Here is a 23,854-nt window from a genome sequence, read left to right as displayed (position 1 = left end):
ATTGGTATGCATGAAACTTTCGCTATTTTCATTGAAACACTATGCAAGATATATTATTAATCTGGGCCTGGCTGGGGTTCACCCAGCACTGGCAGCGGTTGTCTCCACCAGTGATCTCCGTCGCTCTACGATCCTAGTGTAACCAACCACCCAGACGCGTGCATTCAAATTCGCTGTACAGTTGCCGACCAGAATTTGGTCGGCTTTTTTGTCCGTGTTCAAACTGCGATATCTCAGCAAATAAACAACCGATTTTGATGAATAAACTATCTACACTAACCTTATGATGTCTTACGTTTGTTCATTATAACTTTTTGACGATAAATCTGATTTTAGTACGATTAAATTTAAGATACAAAAATGATGCGCTGTTTAGCGATGAGACACGCATCGCTCAAGTTGTCTTGTTGCTAACGAACTACAGTGTTACAATGCCTAGTTTCAAAGTGAAAAAATGGTGTCATTTTTGCTATTTCTGTATTTATATCGCATCAAGCACGGACTATGATGAATGAACCTCCAAATGAATATAATAATAAGAAAACTGAATGTATGAGGTTTGTAACGATAGTTTATTTTTCACAATCGGTTTAGTGAAACTGGATTTCTGGTGGTTTAAAGCTGCAGTGATCTAAAAGTATCGAGAAAATGTCGTTCGCATCTTAGTGTCTGTGGTACATCAGACACTAAGATTCTTGGTGAAGGCTGGGGGTATTATTTGTGGGCCCTGGGCCACGGCCACACACCACAGGGCCTGGCACTGAGTCAGTAACCTGTCTGTGGTTTACTTTCACGATCGGATATTTTCACAAACAAGCCCATCCGATTATAAAAAGCTTACCACCAACGATTTTTTAGAGGTAACTTACTAGTCTAGTACCTAGCCGTCGTTCCACAAACAACCGGAACAACGACTGGTATTCAGACTAAGAGTATCCATCCATTCCAGGGGACTGACTGATGGTGTGGATGGAGCCTGCTGTGGACCGACTATATATCGAATCCCCACAGTGGGCGAGTTGCTGCCAAATTCTGTCTGCTAATTCATCTACGATAGAAATAGCGAGATAATGTTTGTAGTTCCATGTCTCTGCAGTCATCATTGCAGTCCTTTCATTTTTGTTGCTGCGAGAATCAACAAGTCTTGCTTGACTGCGTGGCGGTCACCAAGGCCTACTTCTTGTTGTTTCGGTAACATGCAGTGACTTGTTGAACTAACTTTAAGCTGCATCCACTCAAAATCTGAATTAAGCCTGGTCCTATGGAATACCTAGAGAAAGTTGAGTTCGAGCATATAGGCTGCAGAAATTATCTAATCTACTATGTTCGCTTTTTGTCTTGAAAAAAATCTAATACGGTTTCCCACTGAGGCGATTACCCCACTTCTAAACAAAGGATGCATCCATTGTATTTGGGAGACACCTGGTTTAGGGTGCGGGTTATTGTCTGGTCGCAGATGTCATATACACCTTATTGTATTATAGTATATTCAATTGGGAGACATGATATCTATAGCTTTTAAGTTAGAATCCAAGTTGTTAAATTATCAAGCCTACCTGTTATCTAAAACTAAATATCACCGCACCTTTATTTCTCTGTTTTCCAGAGTTCCAGCATATAAAAATCTGTTGATATATTCCCATTCCTCGGTCATTCATCGCAAAAATATGACTCTTTTGAAAATTACATATTCGTGAGTCAGACTCTTTTCTCTTTGTTATTTCTAGTTGAATGCATTTATGATGTCCTCAATATAAGGTAGATTACCACATTGTTAGAATACATGGCATGGCGAAGCATCTCTGAATCGTAACTTGTTGTAAGTATGCAAATCCTTTCAATTGTTTTAATATCCAGTCATTTATGGCTTTAACACTGTTTAGAATTAATTACGAGTTATTAGTATTTGATGAAGGTAACAGCAGTTAAGGTCATGTTTTCAACAGTTGTTATAACTGTGACACATCTACATAACTTATGGTAACATATTTTGTACATAGCTTCAAATCGTTTGTGAATTTGAAATAATACTGTTGTTTCAATAAGAATTTTTGGGTTTTGAAATTTCTCTTACATAAACCTAGTGATTAGTGATGACATAAACGATGCATATCTTCCATATCAGATCCTATCGATTTTTTGCAATATATTGTACATATGTATCATCAATCAGGAAAAAGAAAATCTCTTGATATATTACTCATTTACAAACTGTTGATGTACTCTTTTATACACAGCTGTCACAGAAAGGTTTGATTAGCAATAGGCTAGTGTATTACATTACGTTCTTGTTTTACATATACCAGTATGGGTTAAGGTAATATGACACGCGTCATGTGTGATTTACTAACACTTTGTCCGGGCATTATTTGTTGAATAAAAGGTTTTATGCATTTGAGATGGAAGTAAGGCGTAAGCCTTCACATTTTTTTTTAAATCAACATTTTAAGCTTGATGAATTAACTCGAAACTTTAATCAATTGTCTTTGGTTGTATTTTTAGGTCCTTGAAAGATGGAGCATCAACGGAGCATCGGAAAACTATGGCACGAGCCTGTATACACAGCCGGAGTACTGACCAGCGATGGGAGGCCGTACCTTCAGATCTTACAGAGAAAACGTTATTTCCGATGGTCCTCGGAGCTGTCGACAAATAGCCATAAAAATGCTCTACGTATGGAAAGAAGTGAAAATGAAATCATCTCTTTGGCATCGTATAAGAATATAATAAGAATAGCGCTTCCGGCCGAATATTACGAGGAGAGACTGATAATGTGTCCTGTTGTTATCGGCGTATTTGGAGAAGTTTTGATGATTCAGCATATCACCAATGGATCGCAATACCTTAAATTCTTTCTTGTTAACTTGAAATACAAAACGGTCATATGTTTACAAAATCTACACCATTATTTCAAAAGAGATTTGCAGAAATTTATCAATTTAATCGGACCGGTCGAATGTCACGTGTCTCCTAGCGAAGAGACGGTGTTATTGAGATTACCCGGACTTGTACTCAGTCGGCATAAATGGTCGACGGTTTTCCTTACGAGCGACTTCGAGCTCGACAGTCCGGAAGCAGCTTTCAGTAAACAATACGAAATTCCCGATTTATACCAGGGAGATATGAGAGAGTTCGATCGTCAGGCTTTATGTATGGATCCGCATAATTACGACTGCACATTGATTACATTAATCAAAGATGATTCTTCGAAATGTCGTTTAGCGTTGATCGATATACGAGGAAAGATCGTAGTCCGAGAACGTGATCACAGTCTCGTTAAGTTATTTTCGTCTGAAGATGTAGTCGATAATACTCGAATAAACTGCCATATAAAACAATGCGATGTTAGGTACTCGAAAACTGGGGATATAATAGTTGTGTCTTGTTGGGTAGCTAATAATCATAATCTACATCAAGAAATTCAACTGTTTATGTTCAATTCTGAGAATTTCAATTTGATTCGACATTATTTTCATTTAATGACCGATGTTACCGGTGTATGTCAGTCGCCTCTACAAGCTCCAGTTTTCACTGATTGCGATACGGCTGTTGTTATTCTCGGAAAACGTAAACACACTAATTTCTGTAAGTGGAATGATATAATCTGTTCTGAAAATTTACCGAGACGACTCGATTTACAGAAATTGTGTCGCAGTCGTATCGTACAAGCAGTAGACACGAGGGCTTCACTAAACGTATTGCCACTACCTCCTAGATTGATACAATATCTCAAATATCAATGATATCAATTCATACTCAGAGAAGATTAGTATTGGTTTAGGTATATAGTTAGATTCTTAAATACATGTATGACGTAACTTATTGTGCTTCATAGAAAGTGCCGAATCTTTTTACGCATCATTTTACATGTTGCGAAACTTCATTTGCTGTGTTTTTACATCGAAATGGGTCCAAACGGCTCTCCGTCTAATGAACAATGGATAAAATATGCATTCGATTCCATTTGTTTTATTTTCAGCCTTAATTAAAATCTGTGCAATTTCAGTATAGTTATTATTTATGGTATTTACATACATAGCTGTATATTTGAAAATAAAATATTTATTGATGAAGTTTACTCGTTTGTTTTTTATGTGCGAATATCAGGCAGGAATCACTTCAGCAAAACCCAATAGATGGAGTATTGACTATATTATCACTCGGCAATCAAAGGATCATTACTGTCATAAATAAGAATAATCTAGAAACAATTTATTACACAGTAATAATTTATATCTACTTCACCAGCAATGTACTTTGAAGATTTATGGTTTCTGATATATTCAAGTCACGATTGATTATCACCAATCAATTTCATACGCTGGTTCATTCGATGTAGCCGGTTAATTTTTGAATGACGGTTTTCTGTTCCAAAGCCGACATCGGAGCATAACTGTCCAAATGCATAGAAAACGTAGCAGTGCCGGAGGTTATAGTTCGAAGCACAGTAGAATAACCCATCATTTCCTCTAAACGTACTATCGCATTAATGGATCTAACATCGTGTCTTGCCTGTATATTGAGTATTTGACCACGTCTTTGTGCCAGGTCACCGAGTACTGTGTGCAGTCTATCCTCATCGGTGTTCACCTGGAACAACCATTCATAAATAGTTAAAACTAATTACAGCTACGAGTGAAAATCAATAAAATGATCATCATTTCAAACACGTTTGGCCGTGACATAGATTAAGTTTCACCCTCTAATTTCGAGGTTTTTAATTCTTACCTCAATTTTCATCATAGGTTGTAATAGAACGCTGTCCGATTGTCCGAGAGCTCTCTGAATGCATTCAGCGGCACATGCCGAGATAATAGCAAGGGACGTTCCGTAAGAATAAGAAAATTCATGCAGACGAACTTCAGCATCAATGACTTGAGCGGATAGTTTTGGCCCTGAAATAATAGCATTGATAAATTTTTAATAAGATGCTATTACTGTAACGATCAATTCAAAGGACAGTTGCGTGTGTGAGCATTGTTGATGATGGTATCTACCTTGCGATAAACCTGATCTCATCCCCGCTTCAATAGCTTTCAAATGATGCCGTTTAATATCATCGAGTTGATTGTCTTTAGTATGAATGAGTCTTATCGATTTTGTAACGCCGACACCTTCGCTAGGATGAACGGACATCTTCAAAGACACTCGGTGATGTTTTTCGCCGATTGTTTTATCGATCGTGAGACTTTGACTAACTTCATCGACGAGGGCTTCACGATACGAGATCATTAACGGCCCGAGATCGGCCTCGACTCGGTACTCGCTGCGAATTCGATCCTGAATTATCTCCAAATGAAGTTCTCCCATACCGCCGATAATCGTTTGTCCGGATTCGGTGTCGTTAGTGACGGTAAAACTCGGGTCCTCTCGTTGAAGGCACTGTAACGCGTGTTCTAACTGTTTTTGTTGACTCAACGATGGAGGTTCAATTGCGCGGAAGAAAACCGGAGCCGGTATATCCATAGTAGCCAAAATAGGTAGAAAATCATGATCGCTATCTTCGGAATCGGAATCCTCCTCACTATGACTACTATCACTACTATCGCTACTCGTGTCACTTAGATTATCTTTCAGAGCTTCTTTCTTCGCCATTGATGCAACATTCTGAGATGATACGATAGTATCGCCAGTGACAGTCTGTAAAATAGCAATAATACATTCAATTAGTTTTGCCATATTTTCTATTGTGACTAAATGAAATAATACTTATATATCTGTATGGTTAATTATATGTGGTGATATTATGTCAGTAATCATCAGAAATTTTGAATTTTGAGTCCAGTATTTTTTACTATGTACGTGATACAAACACATATATATATCTCACTTATTTCATACGATTAGATAATTCTCTGTTAAACTTTTTTTTCTCGTAATTTGCGTGTTATTTACCGAGCAGTTACTATAAACTGTACAATTACGTAATTAATAAATCTGCTGACACGGATAGCTTAACGAAATTGTCGACTGATTTGCTTCAATTACTCTGGTATTTACGACTTCGTTCTACAAGTTATTTGTGTGAACTACTATATACCTGCGCCTTTAAGCCAAAATTCGAATTTTTCATATAATTTAACGTACGAGTCTTAGTGACTTGAATTGAAAATCTTCATTTCATAAGATGAAAAAAGAACACTTAGACTTAGAAATTGGCAAGTTAGCGTACCGCATGAAATATTCATAGTGTTCATGGATATTAATACGATTGCATTAATTAAAACTGGCTTGACAAACAAATACATAGTGAACGTCATTTAAGATAGAACCCGTGTATCAGAATCCTGTTTGGCCTGAACTGACGCATGGACAGTGAATGCTTGGTTAATTAAGACTAAGGGAGACATGCGCACTAACTACAAGGCAAACTGTCACACACACACTCACGCTCACGCAGCTGTAGTTAACCAGAATGTTACAATTCACATGGAGTGACACAACGAAAAAAATCTTACTGCATACAGAGAAACTAATAACGTTACTTATAAAAAATCAGGGAAGTGCAAACTGAGAAGCGCGAAAGATTTAACAGATTAAATTCTAAAAGAAAATTGGACAATCGTCTGGTATTATGCGAATAACTAATGACTGAATGAGGGGAAAAGTCATTTCTCGACTGAATTCATCCGGCATATGAACAACGGGACGTATTCTCTACACCGAAAGAATGTAGAGACATACGTACGATATCTCAGTGACAGAAAGTAAACACTGAATGTGAACGAAAAACAGAGCGTGACAGAAAACAAACGAGGATAAACACAGAAAATAGTGACGGGTGAAATACCGGTAAGTGAAACATACATATAATTGCCAAAATTGTTCGTAGACAGGATTAACACCAAACATAACAGTAAGTTTTTCACTTTTTGCATAGAAAAATTCATCATTTTCATATGATGTTTTGTCAACGGTGAGTTAGGCAACAAATCTAATAAATCTAGCCCAAGTAATTATTTATTTACTAAAAGAATATTTCTGAATAGCATTCTTATACCCTATATTCTAATACACACATCCCCTATCCTTTATCTGTTGTTAGAACAGTTTTGCCTATTTATCATCTTTTTTAAATAAAAAAAACAACTATTATCTCTGATATTCTATGCACATTTCATATGAATTTGAAAAGCACCAGGTTTTATATACCAATTATGAAATCTATATAGATTTACAAACATAAATCATTCATAGAATATGATAATAAGGTATTGTGGTGTTTTTAAAGCTTGATGCTAAATCTGAATGCCACAAAATTTACCTGCATGTATTTTTTGTTCTTGTTACTGTTTTGAAGAGGAAAAAACAGGCTGAACAATTGTTTGAAGTTCAACATAAAATATTTGTTGGCTTCACTTACATCCTGCTTTGAATAATCAGTCATAAGTCACCAGTCCCAATTTAATTTTGCCACACTCAATATATTGACTTAAGTTGCTGGAGTGGTGTAAAATAAGAATAAATCGTGGCCTTAATAGCATTAATATAAATTACCCAGCCATATATCACAGGCTTATGTGAAAAACTGTAACTCAGAGACTCCGCTGAAAGTCATATATTGTGAGAAAAGCATAAAACGTAAAAAAGGATGGAAAAAAATCCCGACAAGATTGGATATGATGTCATATGAATTACGGGATACCCGGTCCACAATCTGAATAAACAACGAACGACGAAAAAATAGAGCTGATATGAATCAGAAAATTGACAGTCAACAAGCGTAAAATCTCAACAGGCAATTATCCTCTACAATAGCCTCCTAATCCTGACATAAAACAATCAACGAAAAATCCAATAAAGCAATCTAAATATAGATCGGGGAACTCTACGCTTATTTTTTCTCACGATGAATGCGACCTACTCAGAAACCGATGACAAACTAATCTAGATTGAATTCTTCAAACGAAGGAAACACTTCCGTAAAATATACAAGTTTTGAAAGAGTTTCATCCGCGCGGTTCTTGGTGCTGATGTTCGATTATTGGTTTTTTTACGCAGTTGATTAGATTTCCTGAGTGAGACCTGATATCAGTCGAATGATTGATGATTTACGGTCACAATAATATCCCGACAGAGCCGTTTTCAGAACCAACCCCCCGAAATTGATCCCCGTTGAACAGACTGCATAAAAGATGTCATATAGATTCCGCATGATCACAAATCATTATTGATTCTCCTCAGAGATTCAATCTGTCCCGCAGCGCGGTTCAACCAAATCCATCGAAAGACATACAGACTTTCTGCGACTGCGATGATAGTCAAAAACTGTCATATTTGGTAAAAGAGTTGTTTTTCAACAAAACAGCGAGGGAATAAGATCCGTTTAGTAGATATGAGTCACCGAAACTAAAATTCCGGAATACATGAACATTAAAACTCGCTTATCAGATATTTTCTGAAATCCAATAGATATGTTATACTAATAAACACGATAACTCATTTCATCTAGTTCAATAAAAATAACTAAATCTAGTGCACACTAATGTCTAACAGACAAATACACAATATAAAAGCTTCCAAATAACGTAATTGGTCATAAACTCCAAAAAACAATGTTTGAGTCCATGTTAAACAATGATATTGATGATATTTGAATATGTTATATATGTAATAACTACATTGTGTATATTATATTTGCAAATTTGTGTCAAATATTGAATGAAAGTAAGATCAACAAGTAATAGAAAGCTGTGACCTTTGCGTTATGTTGTTTGTACCACTGAAATATTCCTTTTCTTAGAACCATACAATACAGTACTGAGACGATGTCACTGAAGTACAGTTACTAAAACTGCGATTTAGTGATTAAAATCATCTTCGCTCAGATTACGGGATTTCTGTGAAAATTTACATCAAAATAGAGCAGGAAGACAAGATCAGACAATAACTGATTATGCGTTACCATAAATGGCAAATGGAAAGTTACCATTTATATCATAAAAATTCAAATGTAATCCAAAACAGGAAGCATTTAATGGCTATTCTCGGGATGCTATCTCTTAAGACAAAAGTCTGTAAAGATGAACATCAAATGTCAATCCCTGAAGTTCGCGGAAAACAGTCACTTCAGAATGATAAGAAAGAGCATTTCAAATCGATTTCTGTAATTGATTCGCTAAAATTCGATTTTGAAAGCGGAATTTAAAACTACAACACCATCTATCACCGAGCGTGACACGACTGATTTCTTATACCGACCTGTTTTAAACCAGTCACTACAATTATGTTTCCAGCGGATGCTTGACTGATATCTTTGAAGTCATCGGCTTGAGCTTGACACAATCGCGTAGTCTTCTCCGAACAGTCTCGATTGATATTATAGATATTAGCACCAGATTTAATACGACCGGAATAGACACGCAGAAAAGTCAACGGTCCTCTTTGTTTATCGTGTATAATCTTGAACGCCATCGCGCAAAAATTGTCTCGATAATACTTCAGAAAGTTGTGTTTGACTTCGTTGGGGTTTGGCAGGAACCACGTGATAGCATTCAGTAGCGGTTGAACTCCTATGTTTTTTAGCGAACTACCGCAAAGAACGGGAACAGCGCTTCGAGACGCTGTTACACGACGTAACGCTTGGTATATATCTAACTTCGCGATGTCTTCGTATTTCACGTCTTTTAAAACCAGGTCGGCGATGTTTTCATCTAAATCGGCGAGTTTCTCGATTAGAGCGTTACGCGCTTCGTGCGCTTCCTCCCAGATATCGCCGTCGCTTTGCGATAGTTCTTTTTTTAAGTAAACGGAACCGTCGTCTTTAACGGAATCTCGTTTCCATTGGAATTTCTGCATCGTTACGAGATCGACCAAACCGACAAACGACTTCTCGACGCCGATAGGAATCTGTAGCGGTAACGTTTCGACTTTCAGTTTATCCTCGATACTGTCTAAACATAAGTTGAAATTTGCTCGAAATTTGTCCATCTTATTGAGATACACGATACGAGGAATATTGTATCGATCGGCTTGCCTCCATACGGTTAGCGTTTGAGCTTCAACACCTACAAGGCATAAGAAATACATAAATTACACAAAATATGGAGCATTTCGATGTCCGAATCAAACACAGCTCTGACGAGGGTTCATAAGCCACGAGAGGTCTATCAATATTTCAGTACTCGTACGTACATCCAAAAATAGGAAACAATCTAATAATAGGACGTTTATGAACACGTCGAGTGTTTCATACGTCCACGTAGAAGAGGTCAAGTAATATTCTTAGTTACAGATTTTATTCCATGGAAAAACCTGTGACATGATTCTAACATATCATTATCTGAGTTATCAATTATGTTTTCTAATTAATCACTAGATGCCAATCATTAAATCATGACTTTTTTACCAAACAATCCATTAGTCTAAGATGTTTTTTGAACTAATTACGACAACGTATGAATTACTGAATGACATGCGAATAGCACTGAAACAAAACTACAATAAAATCTAATGAATTCTTAATCATGTTTGCTGCTTAGTACAAGTGGATCTCAAACACTTCGCAACCAGGACACTTTCAAATATCACTCGTATCCTCGCTTCCTCTATGAGAATGTCAGAATATAATTTATTTTGTATCTTATGTAAAACCTGTTCTACATTTCATCACGTGAATCAATGTTTGGAAACATTAATTTGCGATATCTACATTGTGTTTGCTCGGGATTCTATGAATCAATATGGACGGTCATGCCCGATCGGAACGGTCTAATTTTGCTTCCCTAATTTGATAGTCCTTCATCTGCAAGTCAGTAGGCGGTATATCATTGGTTAGCCGATTGATACGCCAGTATCTAATAAGAAAGATCAGGGCAAGATCATGTCAAAATATACACCTTCGTGAGTTTCACAATTTTCCTTTAAAAGGAAGGTACCTATATGTAATAATTCTAGGTGCTTTCGGGACTTCAAATAAATCCGTGTATATATTCTTTCTACCTTAAAATCCCTATAAAGACAATAGTAAGCATTCGTATAATTTGAAGACAAATGAATGAACTTTCACTAAAAGGACATCAGAAATCTCGTGAATTCCATGCCCTATCGGATGATCATATCGGAAACCGAGTAAATATAGCTACCCCATCAACTAAATATTTCTGTTTTTTCAAGATGTAATTTTGACTAAATTATTTTGTTAAGATTTGTAATTTTGATTATCTGTCATACAAGTGTAGTACACACTTTGATTAAGAATAAACTATCTATCTATCTATATTTCTAAAATAATAACAGGGAACCGTTTCATTGAAATAAGATGCTGGGTTAGTGCGAATGCAGTCTGATATTCACCGTCCGATGACATAACAGTTTTAGTCACCCTGTAAACGGATTGTGCGGCGGGACTATTTATCCGCATTATATATGCCTGTTTACCTTCAGAGCCGCATGCGATATCGCGACATTGCGGGCTAAAGAATGATTAGTAGTGATGTATGATGTCGAGGAGAATATGCTACAATTGGATGATGATCATTGATATCGGGATATTTTGCTGTTAGCATACGAAAATCTTCCTTTCTTCTTCGATCAGTTTGCCGATCGTAGACACACATTCATTACTTAGGCATTAGAACGCGATCCGTACTGACGATCGAAATTGATGCAGAAATAAATACCGGCAAACAAATAAGATTACTTATTCATTTCATACGAATTTCTCTTGTCTTACCAGCAGATGCGTCTAAGATAGTTACAGCGCCATCAAGAACTCGCAACGCTCGCTCAACTTCTACTGTAAAATCGACATGACCTGCAAAATAGGATTAACCGAGCATATTTCAGACGAGTGGTAATTTCAGAGCAAATCCTGCTAGTTGATGCAAATGTAAGGAAACACAAAACCATGAAACAATTACGATCATACGTAGGTTTCATTAAATGAAAGGGTACTTCATTCCTCAGCCAAGAACCTTGGAAGCATCATTCGGATACTTCGTTGATTTGCTACGATACTCGCATATGGAACAACAAAAAGTTACCATACAGGAAAATGTCAAATGAACGAGGAAATATTGCCATTTAATGCGGATGATGCACATTTTATGTGGATGAAAATGCCACATTCATTCTGATCACAACTTGACCATTCTGGTGTAAATGCACTACTGACACTAGTGACAGTATCATAGCAGCATTCTCTCCAGGGATCCACAGGGTTCATTCACCGAGATATTACTGTCAAACGCATAACAATGCAGGCATTTGATTGATGTTTAATCTAATAATTTGGTTGTTCGAGTCCTTCACTACATTTTAAACAGAATTTCTGTTTATACATGAGATAAAAAACTGTTTTCAGAAAGATATTACATCTACCCAAAAATATTGAAATGCTACTCCAATTCTACAATTTCAATTTCATTTTAGATATTAATGACAAAAAAATGCACGAGTCGGATGCATAGTCATGGCTTAGACTTAAGACCAGTCTAAGACCAACTTAGTTCTATAGCCAGTGGAACAACCTAAGACCAGTCTTATGATTTAAGACCACTTTTGGACTTAAGTCACAACTGTGCAACTGACCCCAGGATATGTATTTGTTTTAAATAGCATGCTCAGTTCAGTATCAGTCTTGGTCTCATGTGAGAAAAATTCTAAATGAATACAAACCATTAGCGAACGCACTATTTCTGCATCATTTAACATAATTGATTTTGCACATCGGGAAAACTAAATCATCGCCTAGCCAAGCGGGTAATAATGTTTTTACGGTTTAGAAATGGCCACAGAAAATGATAAAAGGAAATCATCTACGAAGTTATGGATAATGATAATCATTATTTATGTTCCGGGCTTTTGTTGAAAGTCTAATAGTTCAAAAACATTCTGATATTGTCTGCGAGGTGTCGCTTAATGTTCAGTTCATTTAGAACTTAATTGAAATCTGCATAAATGACATGACAAAGCAAATAGAAGCCAAATACGTCATGTATACTGCGGAAAAAACTCAAGTTGATTCAAAATAAGGCAAATAAAAACGCTCAACAAATAGATGTCTGTTTAACTGTTCATGATGTTATGAATACGGATTTGCTAAACAAATATCCTACATATTTGAATATATCATAGATTTTATGTAAGATTAACACTACACTTACATGCAAAACACTAACTAAATCCTATCAAATGTAGCATAACATCAGATAATTGAGTACTTTTAAATGGTTCAGTGAATAGTAATTAATTACCATGAACTATTTAAGACATAATAGCTCATAGGTTAGCAAACAAGACATCACAACACAACTCTCGTGTCATAACAGGTAAAGAACGCGGAAGTATTTTTCATACATTTCGAGTAAAATGGTAACTAATATAGACTAAAACGTCTGGATCGAAAGGAAAGGGTTAACAATAATCTAGGGCTCTCACATTATGACAAAACAAATTTGCACTGACTGAGAAGTTGACAAGAAGTTGTTTGTTTTTGATAGAAATCAGTTTGGTCAATATTAACAGGTAATGCTTAGATAATGGAATAGCAAAAAGAAGACAAAAACAACCAGCTACAATAACAACTAAATTCATGTTTGGTATAGGTAATGATGAGGCCAATTCTATGGACCAACAGATTAACAAAGGAACACTTATTAGGAAAGTGGACAGCAAAATTAATGGGTACACATGTACGAACTTGATGGCATCATCATCATCAATGTCTGCACCATGATTATCAATTGCAATTATACATAATACTCAACGATATATATATATATATATATATATAGACAATGAATGTTCACCTAAGTGGCGTTCATGATTCATCATATTTATTATTTTCGATATCTCTTCTCTATTTATTAGGGAATATTCATAAACATCCAATAAATCTGTTACTATCCTATGTAGTACAATATAAATGCTTTTCATTCAGTGATTAGATATGGAGAAACTATTCTTCCAACAGCTGAGTCTGTTTATAACTCTCTACTATACCCTCGAACCCAGCCCCCTTTTAATAGTAACTGCTATTGTGTATAAAGTTCATTCGCAAACAAACTTCCCATCTTCCAGGATAACTACACTTGATTTACTGCAGAGAATTGAACTGTTTATCGAGGTAAATATTACTTTATGTTACAAGGCAACATTTTTCATCGAAGTTCTTTCAGTTGAACAGTTTAAAAATGAGCACGAATTTTTCAAATCTTAAAAGTAAGACGATTGACCGATAGTCAATGATAGTGTGAGGTTTGATTCTGATTAATTATTGATCCTGATGAAATCATTCCATGTGTATTTCACATAATGATCTTGTCACGCACCGAAATATCTGTCATCTTTTAACATTAACGAAGAACATACTTTTCCATTACGGAATCATGCAATCACTGAATAAGTGGATATCATGATTTATGCCGGGATTCATTGTAGCAGACTTTTTAAAATGATGATTAACCCCGATCTCGTGAAACTGATGGGATTGAACTTCTCACCATCATCATCATTAAAGTTGATGAATGATTCAAAAGTTTTCCAACCACAATCAGTATAGATACTACAAACATTTCAAGTGATACATGTTTCATGATGAATATTCAAACATCTGCTTTTGGATGATAATATTCAATATCTAAACACCAAACAATGAGCAAAGGTAAAGCTGCAATAAACAGCGGTCGACAGAATCATAATAGGGCTGCTGATCCTGAACCTAACCCTTAATCCTGAGATCATTTGTAAGTTCATTCGATGACACCAGTAAGAATTCTATACCAATATACAAAAAAGACTTACAATAGAATGTTATCTAGGGTTCTTGTGGATAAGAGTGTTTATTCTGATTAATTAATTCTATATCAATTCTATTTACAGAAAATTGCAGCATTCACGATGCAACAACAGTAACAGAAAACATGGCGAACATCAGCGGAAATCAGACAACATCGTCGTCGGTGTCGTACGTGGAAACCGAGATCGCCGATTCCCTTCTCATCTACGGGTCGGCGATTATCATAATACTGGGAACAATCGGAAACATCCTCGCTATCATCGTGTTCAGCGCGAGACCGGTCAGCTCGAAACCGACTTCGATACTGATGAGATTGCTCGCGATATTCGACACGCTCGTACTATACACGGGACTGTTACGTTATTGGATTTTGGCGACTTGGAAATACGACATACGCTCTTACTCATTAACTACGTGTCTTGTACACACATACTTATTGTATGTATTTGTGACGATTTCTGTTTGGATATTAGTGACGGTGACGATTCATCGTTTGATAGTTGTAGTCGTTCCATTAAAGGCAAAAACAATGCTTACAATGAAATCATTGTTCATCACGATGCTCGCGCTTCTCATCTTCTCATTAACGTTGAATTTGCATATGTTGTGGACAGTCGAATGGCACGACCGTCGGTGCATGCCGCAAAAATCCTTCTGGTGGGATCACGTCTGGCCGAAGATCGACTTGTGTATAAACGCGTTGATTCCGTTCGTCGTGCTGATGCTATGCAATGCCGTCATCATCTGGAAAGTGCACGAGAGCGCGAAGAAAGTTACGAAATCATCGTCGGGTGTGACTACGAAATCTCGCTTGAATTCGATGACCGCGATGTTGATCAGCGTGAATTTCGTATTTCTGATCTGTAACCTACCGCTGACGGTTTACAATCTAGACATATTTAAACCCAATACAGATCATCAAAACGCTATCGATTGGTTGATTTGGGCCATTCTGAATCTATTAATGTATACGAACAACGCGGCAAACTTTTATATCTACTCGATAAGTGGCCCGAGATTTCGAGGAGAGTTGATCTCACTGTTTACTTGCCGCGAGGACAGTAAATCGACAAACCCTTCTTTGACCGATATGAGTACGAAGAGAAATAGCAGCAACAAACAGCACCATCAATCGAACATGAATCTCGTAGATAATAATTACGGTTCAATTAAAAGCGGTTCAGTGGAAGGTGTTGATAATAGTGGTATCTGTGATACGTACATGTAATTCAATATTCATCGATGAGATTAGAGAATTTTCCACGTGTGGAAAACTGGTGAATTTGGAAAAAAACCCTGATAACTTAAAAATGAAGGAACCGCATAATTAAAATAAATGTTGTCTGTTCTTATTTTAGCCGAGTTTGAGAAATGAATAGAATCATATTAGTCATGAAGAGACAACATTTTGTCAGGAGAAAAATAAACTGTTTAAAAACTCATTGATGTGTAAACCTGATGGGGACATAACCCGACTACTGGAATACTGAGTAGATGCATATTATGTTTGATGTGAATGTCGTTCTATCTCAAACATTAAATAAAACATGATTTTTCAATCATCTCATGTTGTAGGAAATATCATATTTAACATATTGCCAATTAGAGGCAACAAAAGCATCATCACGGAGCAGCAGACGAAATAAGACTTTACTCAGCATCAGAATCTCTGAATACAGGGAGATGATTTCCCTTTCATTCACCATCAGAATCTATTCTTAACTTTGTCTCCTGTCCTGATATGAATTTTGTGAATCGAACTTCCAAACAGAATCTGAAATTAATCATTCTTTATCCCCAGCAAAGATCTTTAACTAAAGCAGGATGCTGACTTGATGCACAAAATTCCTGCTTTACTGACTAGACAGTGTTTTTCATCATCTGAAGGGTATAATTTATTAACATGATCATGATACCCGCAGAGACATCGCTTCAACAGCTTCTCCTGATAGTTGAGAGAAAAATTGTTTATCTGTGGATGAATTCTTGTAGAATCTCAGCGGGGATTTCAATAGAATTGAATATTCGGAATATTCAGTACGGTGAATAATTCTTGGTTATTTAAGAGAAGGCAAGAAAGTTGGGAATTTGTGTAATGGCTCTTGATCTATAAAATCATGATCAGGGAAAACATGAGATGTGATCTCAGCGATTTCCTCTGCCATGTCTCAGATGAGTAGCTGCTACAATATGTTGAACACGACATTCAGTAACTAGCAGTTTATAACCAGATTATGACCCTACCAGTGATTGATGCAGTGTCAAAACAGTCATAAGGTGAAGCACGTAGACTTTACTTTAGTTTTCCATCATTGAAAAATACACCTCCGTTCAAACACATGACTTGTCAAGCAAGTTCACCTCTGAACATAACGATGTCTTAAAACTGGGACATCGAGTTTAATATCATTCTCACTCACCAGAACTTATCACATTTCATTCAGTTTTGGCTAATTAAGTATGTAATTGAGTGATCATTAAATTAAGATAATTAGTGAATGGTATTAACCAAAGGTAATTTAAGGGTTCTGATTATCCATGATAATTAGTAGGTTTGATTAAATAAGTGAAATCAGAACTAGCACGTAGAATTGACAACTAAAACAATGATACAGTGGAACCTCATTATAACCAACTCGGATACAACGATTCATCCGAGGTTCCACTGTGTAACCAATGATGTTTCTAATGATTCTAGGAATGTCTCGCTGCTGGTTGACAAAAAGCTCTTACCATTTCGTGTGTTTGCCTAGCAATCTCAGTCAATCTTGTCTCGGACAAAAAGATACCGGAACTGTTGTTCAGCCCTTGTCATGTTTAATTCAGTGTACAAAAATAGGCATTCCATCCAGACACAAGATGAGACAGGGAGGTACATCCTTTGATAAAATTAGAAAAAAATTGCCAGAACAGCTAATTAGCCGACAAACGGATTGAACAAATTGATTGAACTAATTAGCTTTTATTACAATTCCTCTGGATAATTAGCAAAATCTAATCAACCCAAGTTGATTAATTAGTGAACTTAATTCACACTAAGTAGCTAAACATTATTCACTTAACTCACTGCAGTTGAATTGTGGTAAGTGTTTTATGACAAATGACATTTGAGAATCTCTGCCAAATTTCATATTTCATATAAATAAACCTGGAAAAATGTTGAAGACATCAGTATTTTCTCAGTACACTGAATAAAACAGCAAGTTCCACAAAATGTACGATCAACAGTCTTCAGAATATGATATGTTTTTCAAAGAGATGGAAGAATTCGTCAACTGCATCGACTACACTGCTTCAGATTCTGCATACTACAGCGATGAAACCAGCCTACAGCTTCAATCACCACAGAGGGAAGAAATAATCGACTGTAATCAACTACCAGAAGTTGCTACAAGTATTGAAGATCTCATCAAATTCAACGATGAATTATTGGAAGCATCTACTCAGCTGACATCAGATAATCGGACACCGTCTTTAAATCTTGATCAACCTCAATGCGGTTATGAATTCATAGATCGACAGCCACAATTCGACTTCACCGCAGATTACGCCAGTACTCGACTGAATGCATTGTGCGATGTCCCGAAGTTTGATCTCGATTTTCTGGATACCAGCGATTACAACGAAGCAATCGTCGATTCAAAATCCGTCTCGCTTCAAGTGCCTCCCGGTGAAATATTCTCGCAATATTCCGCGCTTCAAGATTGTGTTGAAATCCCCGCGGATTTCACTAGCTGCGCACCCAGTACGGTACTCGGCGAACTCAAGAAATCGAAAGTTGCGAAGAAGAAAAAGCGATCGTCTCCGCTATCGGAAGAAGCGGTTGAAACGATGTCTCGGTGGTATCACGAACATATCGAAAATCCGTATCCGACCGAAATCGAAAAACAATATCTAGCGAAAACGGCGGGAATTTCGGTGCATCAAGTCAAAGTGTGGTTCTCAAACAAGCGATGTCGATCGAGCAATACAAGTCCGTTCACTCAAAAACGAAAATTGGAAGAACGTCTCGTGAAACTTTGTCAGAAATTGATGAACGATGGAAAACGACGAAAGCTGGATAACGTTTACGTGGCCGAGGAAATTAAGAAGGTTCTTAGCAGAAACACTTAAATAAGAATCCAATTTTCGATGTTAAAATTATCAAATGGTGCTTTAAAGTTTGCATGATAATGCATTTAATCATATTGTTGTAGAGTTGTTAATAAAGTATTTGATTAGAATAAGAATGAGTTTTTTATCCATCACTTTGATGCGTTTGAGGATAATAGACAGAAAACGTGAGGCGCTGAAGATGGATATTGGGAGACTAAGAAATGCTTTTCGCCTAATTTTTACATCAACATGAAACGTAATTCTAGGATAACTTAAGAGTAAAGAGTACCAGATTTTCTTGATCAGGTGGACAAATCAGATTTCATATTTTCATCGCAAAATATAGATTTACACTAAACAATTCTATGTTTATCAAATGGTAAGCAATTCTTGGCCCAATCTTCAGCCATATGAAACAGTAGTAGTTCACTCACCAGGTGTATCAATGAGATTAATTTTGTACTTGTTCCAGAGGAAAGTAACAGCGGCAGAGGTAATCGTAATTCCACGATTTCTTTCCTGTTCCATATAATCCGTGACAGTGTCTCCATCATCCACATCACCTGAAAAAACAAAATCATAAAACTTTATGATTCAGAAATCGAGGATGCCGACTAATTGATCGAAATCTAGTCTTTATCTATGAAGTCTTATTTATATATGAGGAAAGCTAGAAGAATCGGTATATAAGTTTAAGGCAAAGGAGTGAATACTAAGTCATCGTTGGACCATTACTACAAGCTGAGAATAATTGTGTAAAGGAATATAAGATGACAAAAGAAAAGAATTTTGATACATCGTATGGTATTGGCAAACTGTCTCCCTAAAGAGGAATCGCTGCAATTAAGAGAAAGATGTAAACAATAGAATCCAAATAGTATAACTTCAGAATTAGTTTTCATATAAAGTTAGTGTAAGTACATTACCAGCAACCTCAAAAAGAAATTTACAATGTTCATGACTTAAAGTCTTGATGATCCATTCATACTATACTATACTATTAGTAGCGGTTTTACCTAATTGTTGTGTCAATCCAGAGTAATAAAGCATACGTTCTGTAGTTGTAGTTTTACCGCCATCAATATGCGCCATGATTCCGATATTTCGAATTCGTTTGATATCATCGCTATCAGTTTGATTAAACGAATGAATTTTCACTTTTCTCATCCAGCAAGGATTCGACATCGAACGAAACAGTGAACTCTGTTTCATAAGAAGCTTATTGCAACTAACAATGGACTCTAGCATTTTAACACCTGAAATGTATATCATTATCTTTATTAATGAAGAATGAAGCCACTTGTTTGTTTAAAGAGATATACTGGTACTGTGTGTATAAAAGGATGGGGCCTAGTCTGTACTGAAAACACCAGTAGATATGTACATGTGTACATTGTAGTTGGATTAGACATAAGAGAGTCATTTTTGCTAATTTTGCATTTGTTTCACATCATGCACTGACTATGATCAACGCTCCCTTGAATCAACATCATAATAACAAGAAAACTGAATATGTGAGGTACGTATTGATGGTTTGTTTTTTCTGGTGGTTTTAAGCCACAGAAGTATCAAAAAAATGTTGTTCATGCCTTGTGTCTATGGTCTGTCACCCTGTAGTCAATGGTACATATCAGACACTGACTAATAAGGTCCATGGTAAAACCCACCCCTCACATGATGTGGATCTTGTCAAGGAGATAGGAGGTAGTCTGAATACCAGTCGTTGTTACGGTTCCCTGCAATATCGTTTGGGAATGTCTATATGGCTAGATAATACTTTATTAGATAGAATCAACCTCGCCATTCTCAATTCAGGTTGTCTCATTGTTTCACAAGTGTTTATTACCGTAAAATTACTGTCAGACATTCTATCAAAATACCTGAATCCTTAAAAATGGATGGAACAACACCTATCACTCTTTCTTAGACTCTAATGCTCACTTCCTGGCACAATTCTTCCTTACTTGTACATAATTTTGAAAAATTTCGTGTGCACGCGCAACGACCTTGAGAATACGCCACTTATAGATTCCTAAGTATCAACAGAAACTGATTTTCTTTGTACTTGCTGTCGGCCCGCGAGCGCCGGGAGTGTGGCGGCCGGTGAGACGCGCGCGAACCATGTCGCGGGAATCGGCTAGATGTGGCCTGGCAAAACTGTGATTAAATAGATTTGTCATGTATTGCAGATTTTCAGACGTATGAAATTGAATTTATTTTAACTATGAAAAATTTTATTTTCATTGCGAATACGTCGTTGAACTCCGGCCAGTGAATCTAGACGGTGAATCTGCTTGTATGAGTTGAGACTATTTCCAGTCTTGATGAATATTATTGAAACAAACCCACATCATCAACATCAATTCAAAAGTCGCTCACTTAAAAACCAATCGTCATGCACATTCAAATCAGATACGTATTGGTGCCTCTCAAGTTCCAAAAACTTGGACGAACTTGTGTCCGTGAATTTAGTTTAAAAAACAGTTCAACATAAATGCATAAGTGATAAAACCTATGAAATCACTCTAAATAGCTTAAGATTAACAAATCCATCTTGAACACAATATTAAATTCAAAGCGATTTATCAAATCATCAAATCACCTCGAGAGGTGATTTGATGCGGATTTGAAGATTGTGGACTCTAAAATTTCTATCGAAAAGCTGATATAAAATAGTCAAAACTGAAAGAGAAACTGAAACTCATTTTCATTGGAGTCTGCTTAAGTTTCAAAATCTCGCATATCACAAATCCATCCGATTATAAAAGCTTCCACCCACGAACTAACCGATCTCCAGGACTTTGCTGAGGACCACCAATTAAGTATTCAAAACGCGAAGAAAGCCTGGGCAGACAAATTCAAAGTCTGCATACAAAACCAGATGAAATTTGGTCAACCTTCCGAACGATGACAAGACGTAGGACCGCAGTCATCTAAAATCTTCTTAATAAATAACAACCAGGGCTCATAATTGAAATACAAATTAAAAGATTTTATAGAGAATTGACCTGAGTTTAGCTCGTTTGCACGAAATCGTTTCAACCCAAAAATTAATCATTCTACGCTTTACGCCAATATGTAGGATAACTCCGAGCAAAAATTCATAAAGACTAGTCTTTATGAATTTTTGATAATACATAATACAAACTACAAGTACATGAATTAATAAAAATTAGATTAATTTAAAAAACCAATAAATAATAATAAATAGTAAATTATACAAAATGCAAGCACACAAATAAATAGATAATGTAAAAAATAGATACAAACAAACAACAAATTAATACGCTATTTACATGAAAAGGCATTTTTTCGAATATTTATCAACAAGGTTCTTCATTCATCAAACAACCTTCCCTAAGTATAGCGAAAACCCGAGATCTTTTCTGTTGTTATACAAAGCATTCTATCAACTCAGTTATTGTAATGAACAAAACAAATAACCTAATAATAGGTGTCTAAACTCTCGTTTATAGTTTATACGCCTATGGTGGTTGGACTAGTTGTTTTTGAAAGTCCATGTTTTTGAGGAGCAAAAATTAAGCTTGATTCTTCGAGCACTCCTGGCATTTTGTATAATTGTTGTATGAGAATAAATATGATTGATTTTAAAATGTGTCATTCGTTTAGACTAAACAAAAATGATACCTTGTTTCTCCGCAGCGTCCGGGTCATTTTTTGTAAAATATGATAAAATTTGTAAACAGTTCATTTAATAGCGGCCGGGTCTGTTATGGTAAAATTGATCTCGATTTTAAAAATAGTAATGTACAGGGTAGATAGGCGACCGGCCGGGTCAACTTTTCTCAGCAGAGCGGAGAAACAAGGTATCAATTTTGTTTAGCCTTAGTTAAGTTTAATATTTTTAGCAAATCCTGGGCCCAGTTTCACAAAAAAGTTACACTCAAATTCTTGGTGTAATTACCATTGGTTACTTCATTTCTTCAATGAGGACAACAATTCAGACTTAACCGTTTAAGCCTTAAACTTTTTCGTGAAACTGCACCCTGGATTGCTCGAGGCCTAAATTGTTTTAAGATAAACTGAATTAATGAAGAAATTAAATCGATTTAAGAGTTAAACCTTTTTATGAAACTCCTGAGCCCAGTTTCACAGACTGAGTATCAAAGTTATCCCAAATCCTCAATCTGGGTGAAAACCACCATAGTAACAATGAGAAACCATGGTTATAAATGACAAATTTCAAAATATTCCCAGGTATTACTTCTCTTCCACTATTATGAAACCAAGCCCTGTGTTTTATTCTTGCAATCTACTTCTCTTTTTCAACCCAAAAAATAATCCCACCAACTGGTCTGCCGAGGACAAGCTTTTACTTCGATTATATCAACGGCAAAACCAATACGACTGACTGACAGCACTTACACTGGGCCCGTTGGCAGTTTTGTTTCAAGTAACCTTCAAGGCCGAAGAAAACGGCTACAGCTGATAGTCCTCCCAGTAGAAATGAAGAGATTGGTGACAATTTGTCATTATTTAATTGACTCGCTCGTGCGTGATTTCATCTGGAAAGTCGAATCGTCTGATTATAATGAGTCTAAGCAACGATATAATTACAGATTTACAGTACAGATCTTCTCTTTAGATGAATCTATCGATCACAGCAACAAAATTCTCCACAATATATTAAAATCTGGCCTTACCACGTGCTCCAAACTTTCACAGAGACTGCTGACTTAGATTTGATCATATTATATTGAATCGAACCCGCACTGATTAACGTTGCAAAACCTTTGGTCGGATTAGCAGATAGACCCGGGCTCCGCACTGGTTAACTCTAACCAACTTTTGAACACCTGAACACAGTCTGCCATGTATTACGCCGATCCTTATTCGCCTAGTGGGTAAACTGTGTGACATATGACATATATCCGCTGAGAATTGCTCTATGATATTGTATCGATAAGAATAATTTCGTACTTCTTCCAAAGGAAAGTAACAGCAGCAGAGGTAATCGTAATTCCATGATTCACAAATCGATGATGCCGACTGACTGAT

At 36.4% G+C, this 23,854-nt stretch overlaps 3 protein-coding genes across 4 annotated transcripts; 2 read left to right on the top strand and 1 right to left on the bottom strand.

The window, feature by feature from the left end:
- The first annotated feature begins 80 nt into the window (after positions 1-80).
- On the top strand, positions 81-3,991 carry LOC141912493 (uncharacterized). Its single transcript, XM_074803730.1, has 3 exons — positions 81-210; positions 1,728-1,819; positions 2,503-3,991. Exon 3 carries the CDS (start codon positions 2,514-2,516, stop codon positions 3,741-3,743), a length of 1,230 nt encoding a protein of 409 aa, XP_074659831.1. The 5' UTR covers positions 81-210; positions 1,728-1,819; positions 2,503-2,513; the 3' UTR covers positions 3,744-3,991.
- On the bottom strand, positions 3,937-23,836 carry LOC141912480 (ribosome-releasing factor 2, mitochondrial-like). Of its 2 annotated transcripts, none has more exons than XM_074803717.1 (8): positions 23,500-23,836; positions 19,852-20,091; positions 19,270-19,398; positions 11,675-11,755; positions 9,202-10,007; positions 4,998-5,640; positions 4,729-4,895; positions 3,937-4,590 (listed from the first exon to the last, which is right to left on the bottom strand). In XM_074803717.1, the coding sequence occupies exons 2-8, from the start codon at positions 20,081-20,083 to the stop codon at positions 4,327-4,329; spliced, it is 2,322 nt and encodes a 773-aa protein (XP_074659818.1). In that variant the 5' UTR covers positions 20,084-20,091; positions 23,500-23,836; the 3' UTR covers positions 3,937-4,326. The 2 variants fall into 2 exon arrangements, with proteins under 2 accessions (XP_074659818.1, XP_074659810.1); XM_074803709.1 differs by lacking the exon at positions 23,500-23,836 and adding an exon at positions 20,716-20,894.
- LOC141912502 (FMRFamide receptor-like) lies at positions 6,385-16,264 on the top strand. Its single transcript, XM_074803742.1, has 2 exons — positions 6,385-6,792; positions 14,824-16,264. Exon 2 carries the CDS (start codon positions 14,865-14,867, stop codon positions 15,966-15,968), a length of 1,104 nt encoding a protein of 367 aa, XP_074659843.1. The 5' UTR covers positions 6,385-6,792; positions 14,824-14,864; the 3' UTR covers positions 15,969-16,264.
- Positions 23,837-23,854: the final 18 nt, after the last annotated feature.

The sequence above is a fragment of the Tubulanus polymorphus genome, chromosome 1 (genome assembly GCF_964204645.1).
Source record: "Tubulanus polymorphus chromosome 1, tnTubPoly1.2, whole genome shotgun sequence".
In the NCBI taxonomy this organism is placed as follows: domain Eukaryota; kingdom Metazoa; phylum Nemertea; class Palaeonemertea; order Tubulaniformes; family Tubulanidae; genus Tubulanus; species Tubulanus polymorphus.
The sequence above is the reverse complement of the archived record's forward strand: the minus strand, read 5'-3'. Positions and strand labels throughout refer to the sequence as shown.